The sequence below is a fragment of the Electrona antarctica genome (genome assembly GCF_951216825.1).
Source record: "Electrona antarctica genome assembly, chromosome: 7".
Lineage (NCBI taxonomy): Eukaryota > Metazoa > Chordata > Actinopteri > Myctophiformes > Myctophidae > Electrona > Electrona antarctica.
Window position 1 is genome coordinate 7113582 of NC_136812.1, and position 17500 is coordinate 7131081.

Below are 17500 nucleotides of genomic sequence, written 5' to 3' on the forward strand. Positions count from 1 at the left end.
GCCAGTGATTAATCACATTGTATTATGAAATGAAACAATAAAACTCAATGTTTCCCCATGCCCGAGGCCTAACTATGCCCCCACACCACCCCTGGTGTCTCACTAAGGCTCCACGTTGGCTTGAAACCTGCCCTGACCACTACAACATAAGGTGGTATCTGGAATCAAGGACTGTCCTCCTCCAAAAATGTTAATACGCTTCCAAAATGTCAAGATGGCTTGAATATTATAGTGGCTGACATTTAGCGCGGCACTGTGCTGGGGAATTTAGACCTGCTGTTCCCCAGCCCAGATATCATCCCCCCCCCCCCCCCCGACCCCTCTCTCTCTCTCTCTCTCTCTCCCTCTCTCTCTCTCTCTCTCTCTCTCTCTCCCTCTCTCTCCGTCTTACCTCTTCTCAATGTTCTTTCCTAAATTGCAGGTTCGGTGAGGAGGATTGGTCGCAAATAGACATTACTGACATACATAGAAAAGATAAAGGCATGAATGGGGAGGCGGAGGGCGGGAGACGAGACGTGGCCTTTATGTGGGTGAGCCGCCCGAGGCGCTGGAACGCAGCGAGGGCAGAACCATGACAATGACACCTCCACGCACTGGAGGGGAGAGGAAAGAGGACACCGCCGCAGGAAGCACGGCTTCCAAGAGACGGAGACGGGAAAGTCACCGGCAAAAAACGACTTAAAACAAAATGCAGGAGCGTTGAGATGACAGTGAACATTCTCAACATGACGACAGCGAGGATAATTGCAGATTCTACGGTGAATGCGTCGAAACGATGTCGCAGCGACGACAAAACTGACACGGATAGTGACGATGACGATGATGACAATGAAGAACGACAATAATGATGGTGTTGGTGATGAGGAAGACAGTGAGAACACTGGTGCCAATGGTAGAGATGAAAATGATGATGATGGGGGCACGGTGGCACAGTCTGTAGTGCTGTCACCTCACAGCTAGAAGGTCCTGGGTTCGATTCCCGCTGGGGACGCTGTGGGCGCTGGGGGGCGTGTTCTCTCCTCCGCGCCATCAGTGCCCAATATACCCGAGGCGGGGTTGGCGAAAGGGCCTTTCTGTGTGGAGTTTGCATGTTCTCCCCGTGTCCCCTAGGGTAGGTACCCTCACAAAAAACATGCAATAATCCTGGTCTCTAAAAACGACCTCCCCCTGGCCAGCCGGGGCGCCTGATGGAAGGGAAAGGAACTGGTCGGAATAACGTGTTCCTCCCACCTGATACGTTCGGCCGGAGAAACTCCCCCCTGTCAGGTGGTGAAAAGAAGCAGCTTGGACTCCTCATGCATAGAAGGAAGCATGAGGTCAGTCCGCTGCCCTCCCCAGGTTGGCAGAGGAAGTGTAGCGCCCAGGAATACATTAGATAATTGACACTGGGTGGAAAAAATGGGTTGCAAAATCGTGGGATAAAAATGTAGAAAAGAAGGAAAGAAGAACATGATGATGATGATGATGAGGGTTTTGAACGATGATCAAGAGTGCAGCGCTGCACGGTGGTGGCGTTGAGGCGTTACCTGCTTGGAGAGACCTCCTATTGGACAGTCCCTGCAAGGTGAAGCGCTTCCTAGCGTTAACGGCCGTGTTGCCGGCTGAAGCATCGGCTGAGAGAGGAGATAGGGAGAGAGGTTTAGTACAGGAGAGGAGATAGGGAGAGAGGTTTAGTTTAGACTAGAGGTATAGGGAGAGAGGTTTAGTACAGGAGCTGAGAGAGGAGAGGTTTAGTTTAGAGTTTAGTTTAGAGGAGATAGGGAGAGAGGTTTAGTTTAGAGTTTAGTTTAGAGGAGATAGGGAGAGAGGTTTAGTTTAGACTAGAGGTATAGGGAGAGAGGTTTAGTACAGGAGCTGAGAGAGGAGAGGTTTAGTTTAGAGTTTAGTTTAGAGGAGATAGGGAGAGAGGTTTAGTTTAGAGTTTAGTTTAGAGGAGATAGGGAGAGAGGTTTAGTTTAGACTAGAGGTATAGGGAGAGAGGTTTAGTACAGGAGCTGAGAGAGGAGAGGTTTAGTTTAGAGTTTAGTTTAGAGGAGATAGGGAGAGAGGTTTAGTTTAGAGTTTAGTTTAGAGGAGATAGGGAGAGAGGTTTAGTTTAGACTAGAGGTATAGGGAGAGAGGTTTAGTACAGGAGCTGAGAGAGGAGAGGTTTAGTTTAGAGTTTAGTTTAGAGGAGATAGAGAGAGAGGTTTAGTTTAGAGTTTAGTTTAGAGGAGATAGGGAGAGAGGTTTAGTACAGGAGCAAATGAAAGGAAATGTATTAGTAGCAGTGTGCTAAACAGAGCGAGGCACAATGAGCCACTTAACACAAAGCCCAAAATTGGAGAAGTTCGGTGTGTTGCAGAAAAAATGGCTGGTTTAAAATGTAGTAGACAGGTGGTATAACAGCTATTATATATCCTCGTAGACCAGTGAACATTCAATTGGTCCAGTATAACCAGACCGTACCCTTCCAAAGTGTAGTGTTGGAGATGTGAGTCATGTGTAAGAAAAAGCCATGTCAGTCCGGTGCTCTCCCCAGGTTGGCAGAGGGAGTGTAGCGCCCAGGATTACATTAGACAAATTGACACTGGGTGGAAAGAAATGGGCTACACAAATTGTGGGATAAAAATGTAGAGAAAAAAAAAATCCATGTTACTTTGTTGGTGTCATGCACCGAAAACAGACGATGATGTGAGCTTGTAGATCTGCTATTTTTGGTGTGCAACACCAAGGAACAGCCAAGTATACATCAAGTTTAAGGCAGGCCACCGAAAAAAACCAAAAAATACAATGCTGTTCTAATCTGAGATGGGAAAAAAGAGAACCAGAGAGTACCAATTATTCATTGGTTTAAACTTTTCATCTATCCATCCATCCATGAAACTTTTATTCCCCCCAAATAGCCTGCGCATAACTGCCTCGCCTTCTGCAACTCCTCCCATCCCTAAGTTCTGGTGTGCTAAAAAAATAATGGACTGGTTCTGCTCCATTTGTCTGTCTGTCTGTCTGTCTGTCTGTCTGTCTGTCTGTCTGTCTGTCTGTCTGTCTGTCTGTCTGTCTGTGCTCTATAAACAGCTGAAGAGAAGAGAGTCCGCACACAGGTTTGCTCCAATGGTGTTTTCTTTTATTGAAACACCATAATATAAGACACGACGTTTCGACCGCAGGCAGCCTTCATGAAGGCCGCCTGCGGTCGAAACGTTGTGTGCGGACGTCGTGTGCGGACGTCGTGTGCGGACGTCGTGTGCGGACTCTCTTCTCTTCACTGTACTTACCTTAGTCCAGCACCAGTCTGGATGTGCGCAAGCCACCTACTTTTTAAACTCTATAAACAGCTGCCTGAATCACTTTTCATGTCAATTACAATGTTCTTTGTTGTGATGTCAGTACCTGATGATGCCATCACATCACGCTGTGTGTATTCTTAGATGGACTCGGTTGGTTCTTAGTTGGTCACTCAGCGTCCTCTGAATGCAACGATGGAATTAAACAGCCTGAGACAGTTTAAAACAACAATGGCTGCGTACATTTTAGGCCGATATAATTGATGTTGCTATTGGAGCCGTTAAAAAATAAAATAAAAAGACTCCCAGGAATAATACAGGATTAGTGTCAGGCTGTTCAAAAACCCTCAGTCTGCTGAAACAGCAAATTAATATGGGATTTCAATTTGATGATTTATTGTATTCTCTGAAATCTCTTCGACCGGGCTCTTTGACAAGAGCTGCAATTTTAGACTTAACAATGAAGTGAAAGAACATGGAAATTCAGGCTAGACAAAAAGGTGAGAGGCAGGTTGAATGGCAGAGTGGATTTCATGGAGTCTGGAAGATTCAGACTTCGAGTACACTGTCGACTTGTTAAAATGAAAACAGTGTTTGCACAAACACTGAGCTAACAAATGGCGCAACACTCTCTTAGCCAAAGGAACAGGGTGGATACACTCTACTTATTTGTGAATCTGGCTGACAGCTCCATTGGGATGTGGTTGGCTATGTCAGGACTCATCCGTGGGTCACGGACCAATTTTTCCCATTTCTCAAAACTATGCCAATTATGCCATTTTCCTGATTTCACCACACACTTGTGTAATCTTAAAACCACATGCCTCCTCTGATAAACATGGAATCTTAAAACCACATGCCTCCTCTGATAAACATGGAATCTTAAAACCACATGCCTCCTCTCTCCTCTGTTAAACATGGAATCTTAAAACCACATGTCTCCTCTGATAAACATGGAATCTTAAAACCACATGCCTCCTCTGATACACATGGAATCTTAAAACCACATGCCTCCTCTGATACACATGGAATCTTAAAACCACATGCCTCCTCTGATAAACATGGCATCTTAAAACCACATGCCTCCTCTGATAAACATGGAATCTTAAAACCACATGCCTCCTCTGATAAACATGGAATCTTAAAACCAAACTAATGCCTCCTCTGATAAACATGGAATCTTAAAACCACATGCCTCCTCTGATACACATGGAATCTTAAAACCACATGCCTCCTCTGATAAACATGTAATCTTAAAACCACATGCCTCCTCTGATAAACATGGAATCTTAAAACCACATGCCTCCTCTGATAAACATGGAATCTTAAAACCAAACTAATGCCTCCTCTGATAAACATGGAATCTTAAAACCACATGCCTCCTCTGATAAACATGGAATCTTAAAACCACATGCCTCCTCTGATAAACATGGAATCTTAAAACCACATGCCTCCTCTGATAAACATGGAATCTTAAAACCAAACTAATGCCTCCTCTGATAAACATGGAATCTTAAAACCACATGCCGCCTCTGATAAACATGGAATCTTAAAACCACATGCCGCCTCTGATAAACATGGAATCTTAAAACCACATGCCGCCTCTGATAAACATGGAATCTTAAAACCACATGCCTCCTCTGATAAACATGGAATCTTAAAACCAAACTAATGCCTCCTCTGATAAACAAGGAATCTTAAAACCACATGCCGCCTCTGATAAACATGGAATCTTAAAACCACATGCCTCCTCTGATAAACATGGAATCTTAAAACCACATGCCTCCTCTGATACACATGGAATCTTAAAACCAAACTAATGCCTCCTCTGATAAACATGGAATCTTAAAACCACATGCCTCCTCTGATAAACATGGAATCTTAAAACCAAACTAATGCCTCCTCTGATAAACATGGAATCTTAAAACCACATGCCTCCTCTGATAAACATGGAATCTTAAAACCACATGCCTCCTCTGATAAACATGGAATCTTAAAACCACATGCCTCCTCTGATAAACATGGAATCTTAGCCTGCCACTTATTCTCACCTGCCAGCAAAGAGCTACAATGGGAGGATGTAGCATTGTAGCACATGTGGAAGAACAACCCATTCCTTTTAGTGGATTATTAGGAACCTGTGCTGAAGAATGCACCCTGAACATCCTGTAGAGGAGTCGGTAGTGCAGTGAGAAAGAATGGCCTCCCAGCGTCCCTCCTGCAAACATGGCCAATTGTGTTCGGTGAACTATATACAGTGCTACGGAAGATTCAAACCAAATTTGACCCTGGCACTGACCCAAGCACCTCAATGCCCCCTTTGTAAAAAAGAATAAATGGTCCTAATCTGAGAGTGTCCATGTCCATTTATAGACTTGTCAATCATTATGGTTTGTCAGTGACATCTTGTGCCAAGTTTTCTCAAAATAGAACATTGAAAATGCCCTAAAGTTGTCATAGAAAATAAAACGTACAATGTGAAGAAAGAAATGTGTGGACAGAGAGCAGTGCTAGCCTTTTTATCCCATTTAGGAAAATAAAATAAAGTCTTCTGAAAGAATATATATTCAAAGATTTGTGCCTCCTTTTCACGATTTTTCAAAAATAGCAGACCTACAAGCTCGTAGCGCGCCACTCGGTGGCGCGCTATGAGCTTGTAGGTCTGCTATTTTTCAATATCTAAAGTATAACATAATGCTTAGTTAAAAACACCAAAAGGGGTTCCCGTCCAGAATGGGTTAATGCCAAACTATCTTTTTTTAAAGTTGACGCTTGGGGCAACCTGATAAAACTGGAGTGCATACATCGGCTCCTCTGATGCCTGACAGAGAATCCGCCGTTTGATTTCTGGGCTGGGAGGATCATTTGCTGCACATCATTCCCCTCATCTCTCTCTCCCCCTTATACCTGTCACTCTCTACTGACTTTTGAAAATAAATAAAGTTGATGCCCCTGCTATTGAGTCGCATGCAGTCATGCATCTATATTGGGGTTCAGTGTCTCCTCCTCCCTGCAACGCAACGGGTGGAAACAGGGTTTCCAGCTGTGTTGTCTATCAAAATGTGATCCGCTAGAGCAGTGGTTCTCAAAAGCTTTCATGTCAAGGACCCACATATCGACATGTATAAGCCCACGCATGGACCTCCATTTGAAAAGACAGGCCAGGGACCCCCAGAAGAGCTCTAGCAGTGATTCTCAACCATTTTAATTTCAAGGACCCCCAGTTTGATATGAGCACCCATTTAATGGCATTTATATCTCTTGGACCCCAATTTATATTGTAAAAATCAATGTTAATTTAACTCTGAGAGTGTACAAATGGAAGCAAATGGACCCGTTGCGATACAAACCCTGGGGTTCATTTGGTTCCTCCTAACTATCTATAATTTAGCTGGGGACCCCCTGGAACTCCCTCAAGGACCCCTAGGGATTCCCGGACCTCACTTTGAGGGCCAATGTGCTAGAGCTAGTCCGTATACCGGATGAGAACGTCCAAAATGTCCCAGCGTATTCCGCCCACGCCGGGCCATTTAAATAAGCCTCATATAGCCTTATAAGCTGAGGCCTTACTATCTCTCCATGGTGGCCACATAATGTGTCAGCTGTGATTGATTTTCCTTCTCGGACGGTTGATGTATGCTCCTTTATGAGGAGTTTGTGTTTCAAGGACAGGCCTCACCCCTCCGGTCTCCTGCCCTGTGGCGGATTAGCTTTCTAACTGGCCATATTACCACCATCATCATCATCATTACCACCATAACAGTAACACAGAAGACAGGGAGGGAGCGTGGGTAGGAGGGAGACAGAGAGACTTAGGGAGAAGTTCAGGGTGATGCAATATGATGACACGGTCGGGGACGGCTGTGGAGAGAGAGAAGGAGAGAGAGAGCTAGGGAGAGAGATCGAGAGAGGAGGGAAAGAGAGAGAAGGAGAGAGAGAGCTAGGGAGAGAGATGGAGAGAGGAGGGAAAGTGGAGGAGAGAGGAGAGCTAGGGAGAGAGAGAAGGAGAGAGAGAAGGGGAGAGAGATGGAGAGAGGAGGGAAAGTGGAGGAGAGAGAAGAGCTAGGGAGAGAGAGAAGGAGAGAGAGAAGGGGAGAGAGATGGAGAGAGGAGGGAAAGTGGAGGAGAGAGAAGAGCTAGGGAGAGAGAGAAGGAGAGAGGAGGGAAAGTGGAGGAGAGAGAAGAGCTAGGGAGAGAGAGAAGGAGAGAGAGAAGGGGAGAGAGATGGAGAGAGGAGGGAAAGTGGAGGAGAGAGAAGAGCTAGGGAGAGAGAGAAGGAGAGAGAGAAGGGGAGAGAGATGGAGAGGAGGGAAAGTGGAGGAGAGAGAAGAGCTAGGGAGAGAGAGAAGGAGAGAGAGAAGGGGAGAGAGATGGAGAGAGGAGGGAAAGTGGAGGAGAGAGAAGAGCTAGGGAGAGAGAGAAGGAGAGAGAGAAGGGGAGAGAGATGGAGAGAGGAGGGAAAGTGGAGGAGAGAGAAGAGCTAGGGAGAGAGAGAAGGAGAGAGAGAAGGGGAGAGAGATGGAGAGAGGAGGGAAAGTGGAGGAGAGAGAAGAGCTAGGGAGAGAGATGGAGAGAGAGAAGGGGAGAGAGATGGAGAGAGGAGGGAAAGTGGAGGAGAGAGAAGAGCTAGGGAGAGAGAGAAGGAGAGAGAGAAGGGGAGAGAGATGGAGAGGAGGGAAAGTGGAGGAGAGAGAAGAGCTAGGGAGAGAGAGAAGGAGAGAGAGAAGGGGAGAGAGATGGAGAGAGGAGGGAAAGTGGAGGAGAGAGAAGAGCTAGGGAGAGAGAGAAGGAGAGAGAGAAGGGGAGAGAGATGGAGAGAGGAGGGAAAGTGGAGGAGAGAGAAGAGCTAGGGAGAGAGAGAAGGAGAGAGAGAAGGGGAGAGAGATGGAGAGAGGAGGGAAAGTGGAGGAGAGAGAAGAGCTAGGGAGAGAGAGAAGGAGAGAGAGAAGGGGAGAGAGATGGAGAGAGGAGGGAAAGTGGAGGAGAGAGAAGAGCTAGGGAGAGAGAGAAGGAGAGAGAGAAGGGGAGAGAGATGGAGAGAGGAGGGAAAGTGGAGGGACTGATCACCAGTCTACTATATACAGTGGTTTTCAACCTCTTTCATATCAAGGCCCATTATGTTTTCAGCATTGAATGAATGAATAGTTTGAATGAATAGTTTATTTCGGTACTTACATTTTCATGTTTAAAAGACAGATGTGTTACATGATCAGGTTTAGCACGAAAAAGGTGAAGGCTGAAGCCAAAGCTTTAAGCATTTGAGCCACAGACCACCATTTGATGACATTTAGACTTGCTGGCCCAAAACTAACGCATTTTGTTATCGTTGGATAGGATTTTGTCCATGATTCCATTATCCAATTATGTAGACTTCTTGTAAATTAAGTAATGCAGATGTTGAACAATGATTTAACTCTTGAGAAACCAAAAACCAGTAAAAACCTTACTGGTCCATTTGGTTGCAAATGGGGGACCATTTAGCTGGGGGACCACCTGGAAACCCCTCAAGGACCACTGGTTGAAAACCACTGTACTATACTGTAAGTAGGCATATACTGTACTTGTCTACTTTCTGTACCAATGGAAATTATATTTGTATTTAATTCCATGCTTAGGTTTTGGTCTTACTAAATTCCTACACCAAATAGGGCTGCAATGCATTTTTTGTAAGGACTGCACGCGCAAAATACATGCAAATGGTGACTGATGAAGTTAGCTTAACAATGAACATGTCAACTGCAGAGCAATCGCCCCTCCAAGCTAAGGGATGTACTCTTTCTATAGTATAGAGCACCGAAGTCTGACGTCACTTTCAGTAGAGGGCGCCAGTACACAGGTTCATGTATTTTTCTATTTGCATTGTAATCTCCATAGGGGGATTTTAGGTTGCTTCATATAAGAACTGTGTTTGAAAAATAAACCGACTACCGCGGCCTTTCTGTCAGGGGGGTGGCTGTGCGTCGTTAATGATGTCCATTCATATTTGATAAAGCCAGTTTCTGGAGAAAATGGAATTAATGTAGCCGCAAAAGCCGTATGTATATGATGGCAATGTCGCTGCTAATATAGGTCACGTCCAGCTGTCAACACATTGCGTTCCTGAGATTCCTCGTTGATGTAAGCTCAGTTAACGTAATTAACATTCAGTTTCTGTTGTGCGACGGGCAGATGCAGCCACCCGCCTACCCGGAAATGTAGTCTCTGGGTTGTTTGGCTCGTTTCTAACGCTTATTTTGTTACTCTTTGGGTATATTTGTACATTTCCACCTTCAGTCGATGCTTCATATGCTTCTGAGTGAAAAGGCCGGGGTGATCGGTTTATTTTTCAAACACAGTTCTTATATGAGGCGATCTAAAATCCCCCTATGGAGATTACAATGCAAATAAAAAGTACACGAACCTGGGGACTGACGCCCTCTACTGACAGTGACGTCAGGACTTCGGTGCTCTATGTTGGGTTCGCCTAACACCAGACTAGCTTGTGCTAAAAGAACAGCTGGAAATGATCTCCATTTCAACAAAAAAACGTTATACCATGCAGTTGATCTACAACGGCTATTTAGAATGTTTTTCAGGATTTTACATTTTAGTAAGAGGTGCTACCCTGTCACAATAAGCCATTTCATTGGCTCATACTAGGACGGAGTCTTAATATTACAGCGTTCCCACATGCGTCCTAGTATACTGCTCTGTCAACAACTTCACAACCTTACATCTCCTGGTACAAACATGGCAACCTCACGCCTCCAACATCCACGCTGCACAACATTAAAGGAATGTGGTGGAAAGGTGTGTACAGTATGTGATATATATGCATATGCATGAGTATGTGTGTACTGTACTGTACCTGTCTGATCAGTGAGAAGCACCTTACAAACTGTGAGGTGTCAAGTGTGTGTGTGTGTGTGTGTGTGTGTGTGTGTGTGTGTGCGTGCGTGCGTGCGTGCGTGCGTGCGTGCGTGCGTGCGTGCGTGCGTGCGTGCGTGCGTGCGTGCGTGTTAAACTTTTACATTTCAAGGACCTGTAAGGGTGCATTTGGAACCCCCATAAGGAACGAAGAAAGAAAGAAAGAAAGAAAGAAAGAAAGAAAGAAAGAAAGAAAGAAAGAAAGAGAGAAAGACAGAAGAGGTGTTTTCCTTGGAGACCGTGGGAGTTGACTGAGGTGCTCCTCTTGTCACCTTCACTCAGCCTTGGCTTCACACACACACACACACACACACACACACACACACACACACACACACACACACACACACACACACACACACACACAGTGCTAACTGATGGACTGCGGTTATTCTCCTCGCAGGGAGGGAAGCGGCACGAAGGAGCTCTTACTAGCGTGAAATCGTACTTGCTATCTCATCCGCCACTGTGGCAGCAAAACTGGTGTGTGTGTGTGTGTGTGTGTGTGTGTGTGTGTGTGTGTGTGTGTGTGTGTGTGTGTGTGTGTGTGTGTGTGTATGTGTGTGTACAATGCTGTGCACACGCGCACGCAATGATGTGCGCGTGCGTGCATGTGGGAGTGCATGCATGTGTTAAGGAAAACTTATCTTAGCTGCAGCTGGTCCTTGTGTGAGTTGGTGACCGTGTGTGTGTATGTGTGTGTGTGTGTGTGTGTGTGTGTGTGTGTGTGTGTGTGTGTGTGTGTGTGTGTGTGTGTGTGCGTGTGTGCGTGTACATGTGTACACGCGTGATAACATAATGGTTCATGAATCAATGTTTGCAATGTGTGTGCGTCCAGCCGTCCAACGTGTCCAGGCTGCCGGACAGTATGTCTGTCTCTTCATATACCTTTCAATGCCAGTGAACACTGAAGGGTCAGATAATATAAGGCCTATCTGTAAGGACCACAGACGGTCACAGATACAGCCTGTTGAGAGAGAACTGGACCACATGACTCAGTGCAGAGAGTGTCAGAGGGGAAGGGGCTTTTGGACAAAAATAATAGGAGAGGAGTGGCATTTTGCATTTCTTTCACCATGTAGTTAAATGCTGCATTCGTGGTCTGGAGAGGGCAGTTATTTTACAGACGGGTAAAAGGGCAGTGGCTGAATTGATGTCTATCTATCTATCAACCTATAGAACCACGTTCTTCTAGAGGTTTCATCCCAGTATAAACCCATTTACTTCCAGTGTCGCCGGAATTTTTCAAAATAAAGCAGCTAGAGCGCCCAGCAGATGAGACAGATTTTACTCTGAAAAGCCCTGCCCTTCCATTACCCCCCCAACACCGGGAGGTATAATCTTCCGTTACTACCTCGTGCTGTCACATCTGATCTCTCTCTAGAAGCGTTTATATTCCAAACGAGGATGCTTGGTTAAGTCAGAAATGAGGACAGAATCATTTGGCACTACCATATTAACAATGGTTTAATAAAATGGAATACATTGTTCAAAAAATACATTTTAACTTCTTCTGGGTGTTCAATTGTTTTTTTTTTTATTTATTTATTTTTTTCACCTTGTTTGGAAGTTATGGTGACGTGGTGAGAGTCATGGATTTTCAACCAAAATACATCTATATAGAATCTATATAGATGCATTTTGGCATGACATTGAATCATAACATAAGAACTCGGGATATCTTAGAACGAGGTCTTCTCTACGACGTTCATAGAGCTAAGAGTTTTTTTCCCTTTAAAAAATGTGATGACCACTCACCTCTCTTCTGTCTCATGTTGGGGCTGGGATTGGCCCTCTTGAAACACGTCTCTGGGCTCGACGAATCAGACTGCCTCAGTGCCATCTTACGTACATTCCTATTGGAACAAACAGGCCAATGAAAGGGTCAGAAAAAGGTTCATCATCTGTTATGATTATGAATGATGAACAAGCATTCATCAAGTACACGTTTTAAGTTTGCGTGAGATTTAATTCAGTTCCTTGCCTCATTGGGCCACTATAGATGCCCTCAGAGATCTTCTGACTGGCTTCTGTGAACACATAAGAGAGAAAGAGAAAACAAAAGATTAGATTGATAAGGTTTTCATTTCTTTGTTTTGAATTTCATTTCATTAGGTTACAAAGCAGTATTGGGTTTAGTGTCTTTCTCAGTCTCTGGGGTAAAGACTTCAAGGGAATTAACCCATTTTGACCTGAGATCAGATTCTGAATTCTTCTACATCCTGACAGTTTTCTGAAAAAGCTATGTTTCTATGTCAGTCGTTCTTCGATTTTTCAAAAATAGCAGACCTACAAGCTCGTAGCGCGCCACTCGGTGGCGCGCTATGAGCTTGTAGATCTGCTATTTTTCAATAGCTAAAGCATAGCATAATGCTAACACCAAAATGGATTCCCGCCCAAAATGGGTTAAAGACCATTCTGCTCAAAAGTAAAGTGTCTCGAGTGTCGTTGTGATTTGGTACAATCCATATCCAACGACAAGAACGTTTTAAAAATGGCATTGATGTCTGAGTTACAAAACAACTATGATCGGTTGACGATTTGGCATTCCACTTTGCACAACAAAACTTTCGAGTTTCGAGTGTCTGTCCAGACTATAATAATGACAAGCAGACAGTAGATACAGAGAATTTCAATGACTAAAATATGACTGGCTTCAAAGCCTGTGTACGCTGCCTTTTATTGACCAGCAGCAGGAAATCAATTTGTGCCTCTGTATAAAAAGAGAAAGACGAGGGAGAAATATATATTCCCACCTCGACAGTTACAGCCTGGGATTTCAACTCATGTCTAAACAACGAGCTTCATAAATGAAACCTCAACAATATTTACCCCGGCTGAGGTTTCTGCTGTGCGAGAACAAATCCTCTGGAGGGAGAGTTAACCAATTTAGACCTGAGGACGAACGATTCTACAAAATGTCTTCAAAATCCCGACAGTTTTCTTGAAAAACCTCATGTTTCTATGTCAGTGGTTCTCAAACATTTTCCCTGTCAAGGATCCCAAAAATATATGTAATTGGCTGCCGACCCCTATCTGAAAATATGTAGTTCCAGGGACCCCGACAGAAGCAAATATTTGAGTTAAAAACGTTCGCTCTGAAAGAATATATATTCGCGATTTTTCAAAAATAGCAGATCTACAAGCTTGTAGATCTGCTATTTTTCCAATAGCTAAAGCATAACATAATGCTTTAAAACACCAAAAGGGGTTCCCGCCCAGAATGGGTTAAAGTAAAGATAAGAGTAGACACTAAGGAACTACAAACCAAACCACAGAGCTAACAGTATACGTACACCTGAGATAGCAAAGTTCTGTCAGTGATTTTGTTTGAAACCGCCTTGTGTAATACAGGCTCAGGAGGAAAAGCATTTGGCAGACGTAAAATATTCTATTCAGCTCCAACAGCCTTTTTTTTTTTTCATGGAAAGGAAGGCTATTGAAATTCAGAATAACTTCCAGGCTTTGCTTTCTCAGAAAAGAAAATTCTGAAGTGAAAAGTGCATACAATGGGGCTGGACCACATCAATAGAGCCTTGCCTGCATAAAACACGACTAAAACACGACTACCTAGTCAAACAAACATGGTGGCTACTGTAAGTTATGCCACCATGGCCCAAAGAAAAAAAAGTACTTGCTCCTCTACAATGGAGTTGTATGTCTTCTTACCCCCCCCCCCCCCCCCCCCTCTATGTTTTCTTTTTCCTTTTTTTTTTTTTTTTGGATACATTTTTATTTCATTTTTCGGATGAAAGGCACAGGTACAGGCATACAAAGAGAATGCACACAAAGCGTGATTCAAATTATTTGCCTACTGCAATCAGTGGCTTGCCCCTTGCCTCATTTTTTAAAATCCTACCCCCAAACCCCTGCACCAACCACCGTTGACAAAAAAAAAAGAGAAAATATAGTAATGATTATAACAATTAAATGCAACATAAACATATATCAAAACAAATTGTAAATAAATAACAATAAATAAATAAATTAATTAATCATTTTTCTTTTTCTGATGTTGCAAGAAGTATTTTGGCGCTGCACTGCGGCGACATGGGCGTAAGGGCTACGCTTGCCCATGGGCATAAGGGCTACGCTTGCCCATGGGCATAAGGGCTACGCTTGCCCATGGGCATAAGGACTACGCTTGCCCATGGGCATAAGGGCTACGCTTGCCCATGGGCATAAGGGCTACGCTTGCCCATGGGCATAAGGGCTACGCTTGCCCATGGGCATAAGGGCTACGCTTGCCCATGGGCATAAGGGCTACGCTTGCCCATGGGCATAAGGGCTACGCTTGCCCATGGGCATAAGGGCTACGCTTGCCCATGGGCATAAGGGCTACGCTTGCCCATGGGCACAAGGGCTACGCTTGCCCATGGGCATCAGGGCTACGCTTGCCCATGGGCACAAGGGCTACGCTTGCCCATGGGCATAAGGGCTACGCTTGTCCATGGGCACAAGGGCTACGCTTGCCCATGGGCACAAGGGCTACGCTTGCCCATGGGCACAAGGGCTACTCTTGCCCATGGGCATCAGGGCTACTCTTGCCCATGGGCATAAGGGCTACGCTTGCCCATGGGCATAAGGGCTACTCTTGCCCATGGGCATAAGGGCTACTCTTGCCCATGGGCATAAGGGCTACTCTTGCCCATGGGCATAAGGGCTACTCTTGCCCATGGGCACAAGGGCTACGCTTGCCCATGGGCATAAGGGCTACGCTTGCCCATGGGCATCAGGGCTACGCTTGCCCATGGGCACAAGGGCTACGCTTGCCCATGGGCATAAGGGCTACGCTTGTCCATGGGCACAAGGGCTACGCTTGCCCATGGGCACAAGGGCTACGCTTGCCCATGGGCACAAGGGCTACTCTTGCCCATGGGCATCAGGGCTACTCTTGCCCATGGGCATAAGGGCTACGCTTGCCCATGGGCATAAGGGCTACTCTTGCCCATGGGCATAAGGGCTACTCTTGCCCATGGGCATAAGGGCTACTCTTGCCCATGGGCATAAGGGCTACTCTTGCCCATGGGCACAAGGGCTACGCTTGCCCATGGGCATAAGGGCTACGCTTGCCCATGGGCATAAGGGCTACTCTTGCCCATGGGCATAAGGGCTACGCTTGCCCATGGGCATAAGGGCTACTCTTGCCCATGGGCATAAGGGCTACGCTTGCCCATGGGCATAAGGGCTACTCTTGCCCATGGGCATAAGGGCTACGCTTGCCCATGGGCATAAGGGCTAATCTTGCCCATGGGCATAAGGGCTACTCTTGCCCATGGGCATAAGGGCTACGCTTGCCCATGGGCATAAGGGCTACGCTTGCATGCGGGCCCTTATGCCCATGGGCAAGCGTAGCCCTTATGCCCATGGGCATAAGGGCTACTTGCCCATGGGCATAAGGGCTACGCTTGCCCATGGGCATAAGGGCTACGCTTGCCCATGGGCATAAGGGCTACGCTTGCCCATGGACATAAGGGCTACGCTTGCATGCGGGCCCTTATGCCCATGGGCAAGTAGCCCTTATGCCCATGGGCATAAGGGCTACGCTTGCCCATGGGCATAAGGGCTACGCTTGCCCATGGACATAAGGGCTACGCTTGCATGCGGGCCCTTATGCCCATGGGCAAGCGTAGCCCTTATGCCCATGGGCATAAGGGCCCATGGGCATAAGGGCTACTTGCCCATGGGCATAAGGGCTACGCTTGCCCATGGACATAAGGGCTACGCTTGCCCATTGGCATAAGGGCTACGCTTGCCCATGGACACTAGCATAAGGGCTACGCTTGCCCATGGGCATAAGGGCTACGCTTGCCCATGGGCATAAGGGCTACGCTTGCCCATGGGCATAAGGGCTACGCTTGCCCATGGACATAAGGGCTACGCTTGCCCATGGGCATAAGGGCTACGCTTGCCCATGGGCATAAGGGCTACGCTTGCCCATGGGCATAAGGGCTACTTGCCCATGGGCATAAGGGCTACGCTTGCCCATGGGCATAAGGGCTACGCTTGCCCATGGGCATCAGGGCTACGCTTGCCCATGGGCATCAGGGCTACGCTTGCCCATGGGCATAAGGGCTACGCTTGCCCATGGGCATAAGGGCTACGCTTGCCCATGGGCATAAGGGCTACGCTTGCCCATGGGCATAAGGGCTACGCTTGCCCATGAGCATAAGGGCTACGCTTGCCCATGGGCAAATAATAAAGAACCTTGAGTTAATTAATAATAAAAATATTACTAATAAAATGGGGCGCTCTCTCGAGCTGATTTTGGTACACCTGGATATAGGTTAAACACAGACGGACTCTGGTCCTATAATGCGCTACGTCAACACTCACAGTTTAGCCACGCCAGAATGACTATCCAGACCAGTATCCACTGTTTTTAACGCGAGTTTCCCCAGAGCTCCACTCAGAGTTGAGTGCACAGTGAGAGTAGTCTCACGTTACCAGACTGTTGACTCTCGCAATTTCCAAATGCTTCATCATACAGTCAGTCTGGACCAACGGAAGAGCTGTCATGAGTAAGCGATAAAGTGGAGCCTCCTCCCCACTCCCGTTTTGTCTTTACAGTCACGCAAATTTATTCTAATATAAATAGAAATCATCTAAGCATATATATAGCTTGTTGCTAAATACAAAAATAAAATGTATAAGATATTTTAAAATATATTTTCGTGAACGGAAATGGCAGCTTCCGTTACTCAGCTCATGGGGGCTATAGTCCCAGACTCTATATAGCATTCTGTTACTCAGCTCATGGGGGCTATAGGTCCAGACTCTATATAGCATTCTGTTACTCAGCTCATGGGGGCTATAGTTCCAGACTCTATATAGCATTCTGTTACTCAGCTCATGGGGGCTATAGTCCCAGACTCTATATAGCATTCATTACTCAGCTCATGGGGGCTATAGTCCCAGACTCTATATAGCATTCTGTTACTCAGCTCATGGGGGCTATAGTTCCAGACTCTATATAGCATTCTGTTACTCAGCTCATGGGGGCTATAGGTCCAGACTCTATATAGCATTCTGTTACTCAGCTCATGGGGGCTATAGTTCCAGACTCTATATAGCATTCTGTTACTCAGCTCATGGGGGCTATAGTCCCAGACTCTATATAGCATTCATTACTCAGCTCATGGGGGCTATAGTCCCAGACTCTATATAGCATTCTGTTACTCAGCTCATGGGGGCTATAGTTCCAGACTCTATATAGCATTCTGTTACTCAGCTCATGGGGGCTATAGTCCCAGACTCTATATAGCATTCATTACTCAGCTCATGGGGGCTATAGTCCCAGACTCTATATAGCATTCATTACTCAGCTC

General features: G+C 45.9%; 1 protein-coding gene across 1 annotated transcript in view; it reads right to left on the reverse strand.

Annotated features, from left to right (window-relative positions):
* Positions 1-17500, reverse strand: part of mcf2l2 (MCF.2 cell line derived transforming sequence-like 2) — a gene marked incomplete at its 5' end in the record, with an annotated part of 156436 nt that overhangs the window by 21211 nt on the left and 117725 nt on the right. The window contains 3 exons of the mRNA XM_079507069.1: positions 1527-1613; positions 11931-12028; positions 12157-12202. Of these exons, the coding sequence (XP_079363195.1) occupies positions 1527-1613; positions 11931-12028; positions 12157-12202 (231 nt within the window). The remainder of the gene's footprint in view (positions 1-1526; positions 1614-11930; positions 12029-12156; positions 12203-17500) is intronic.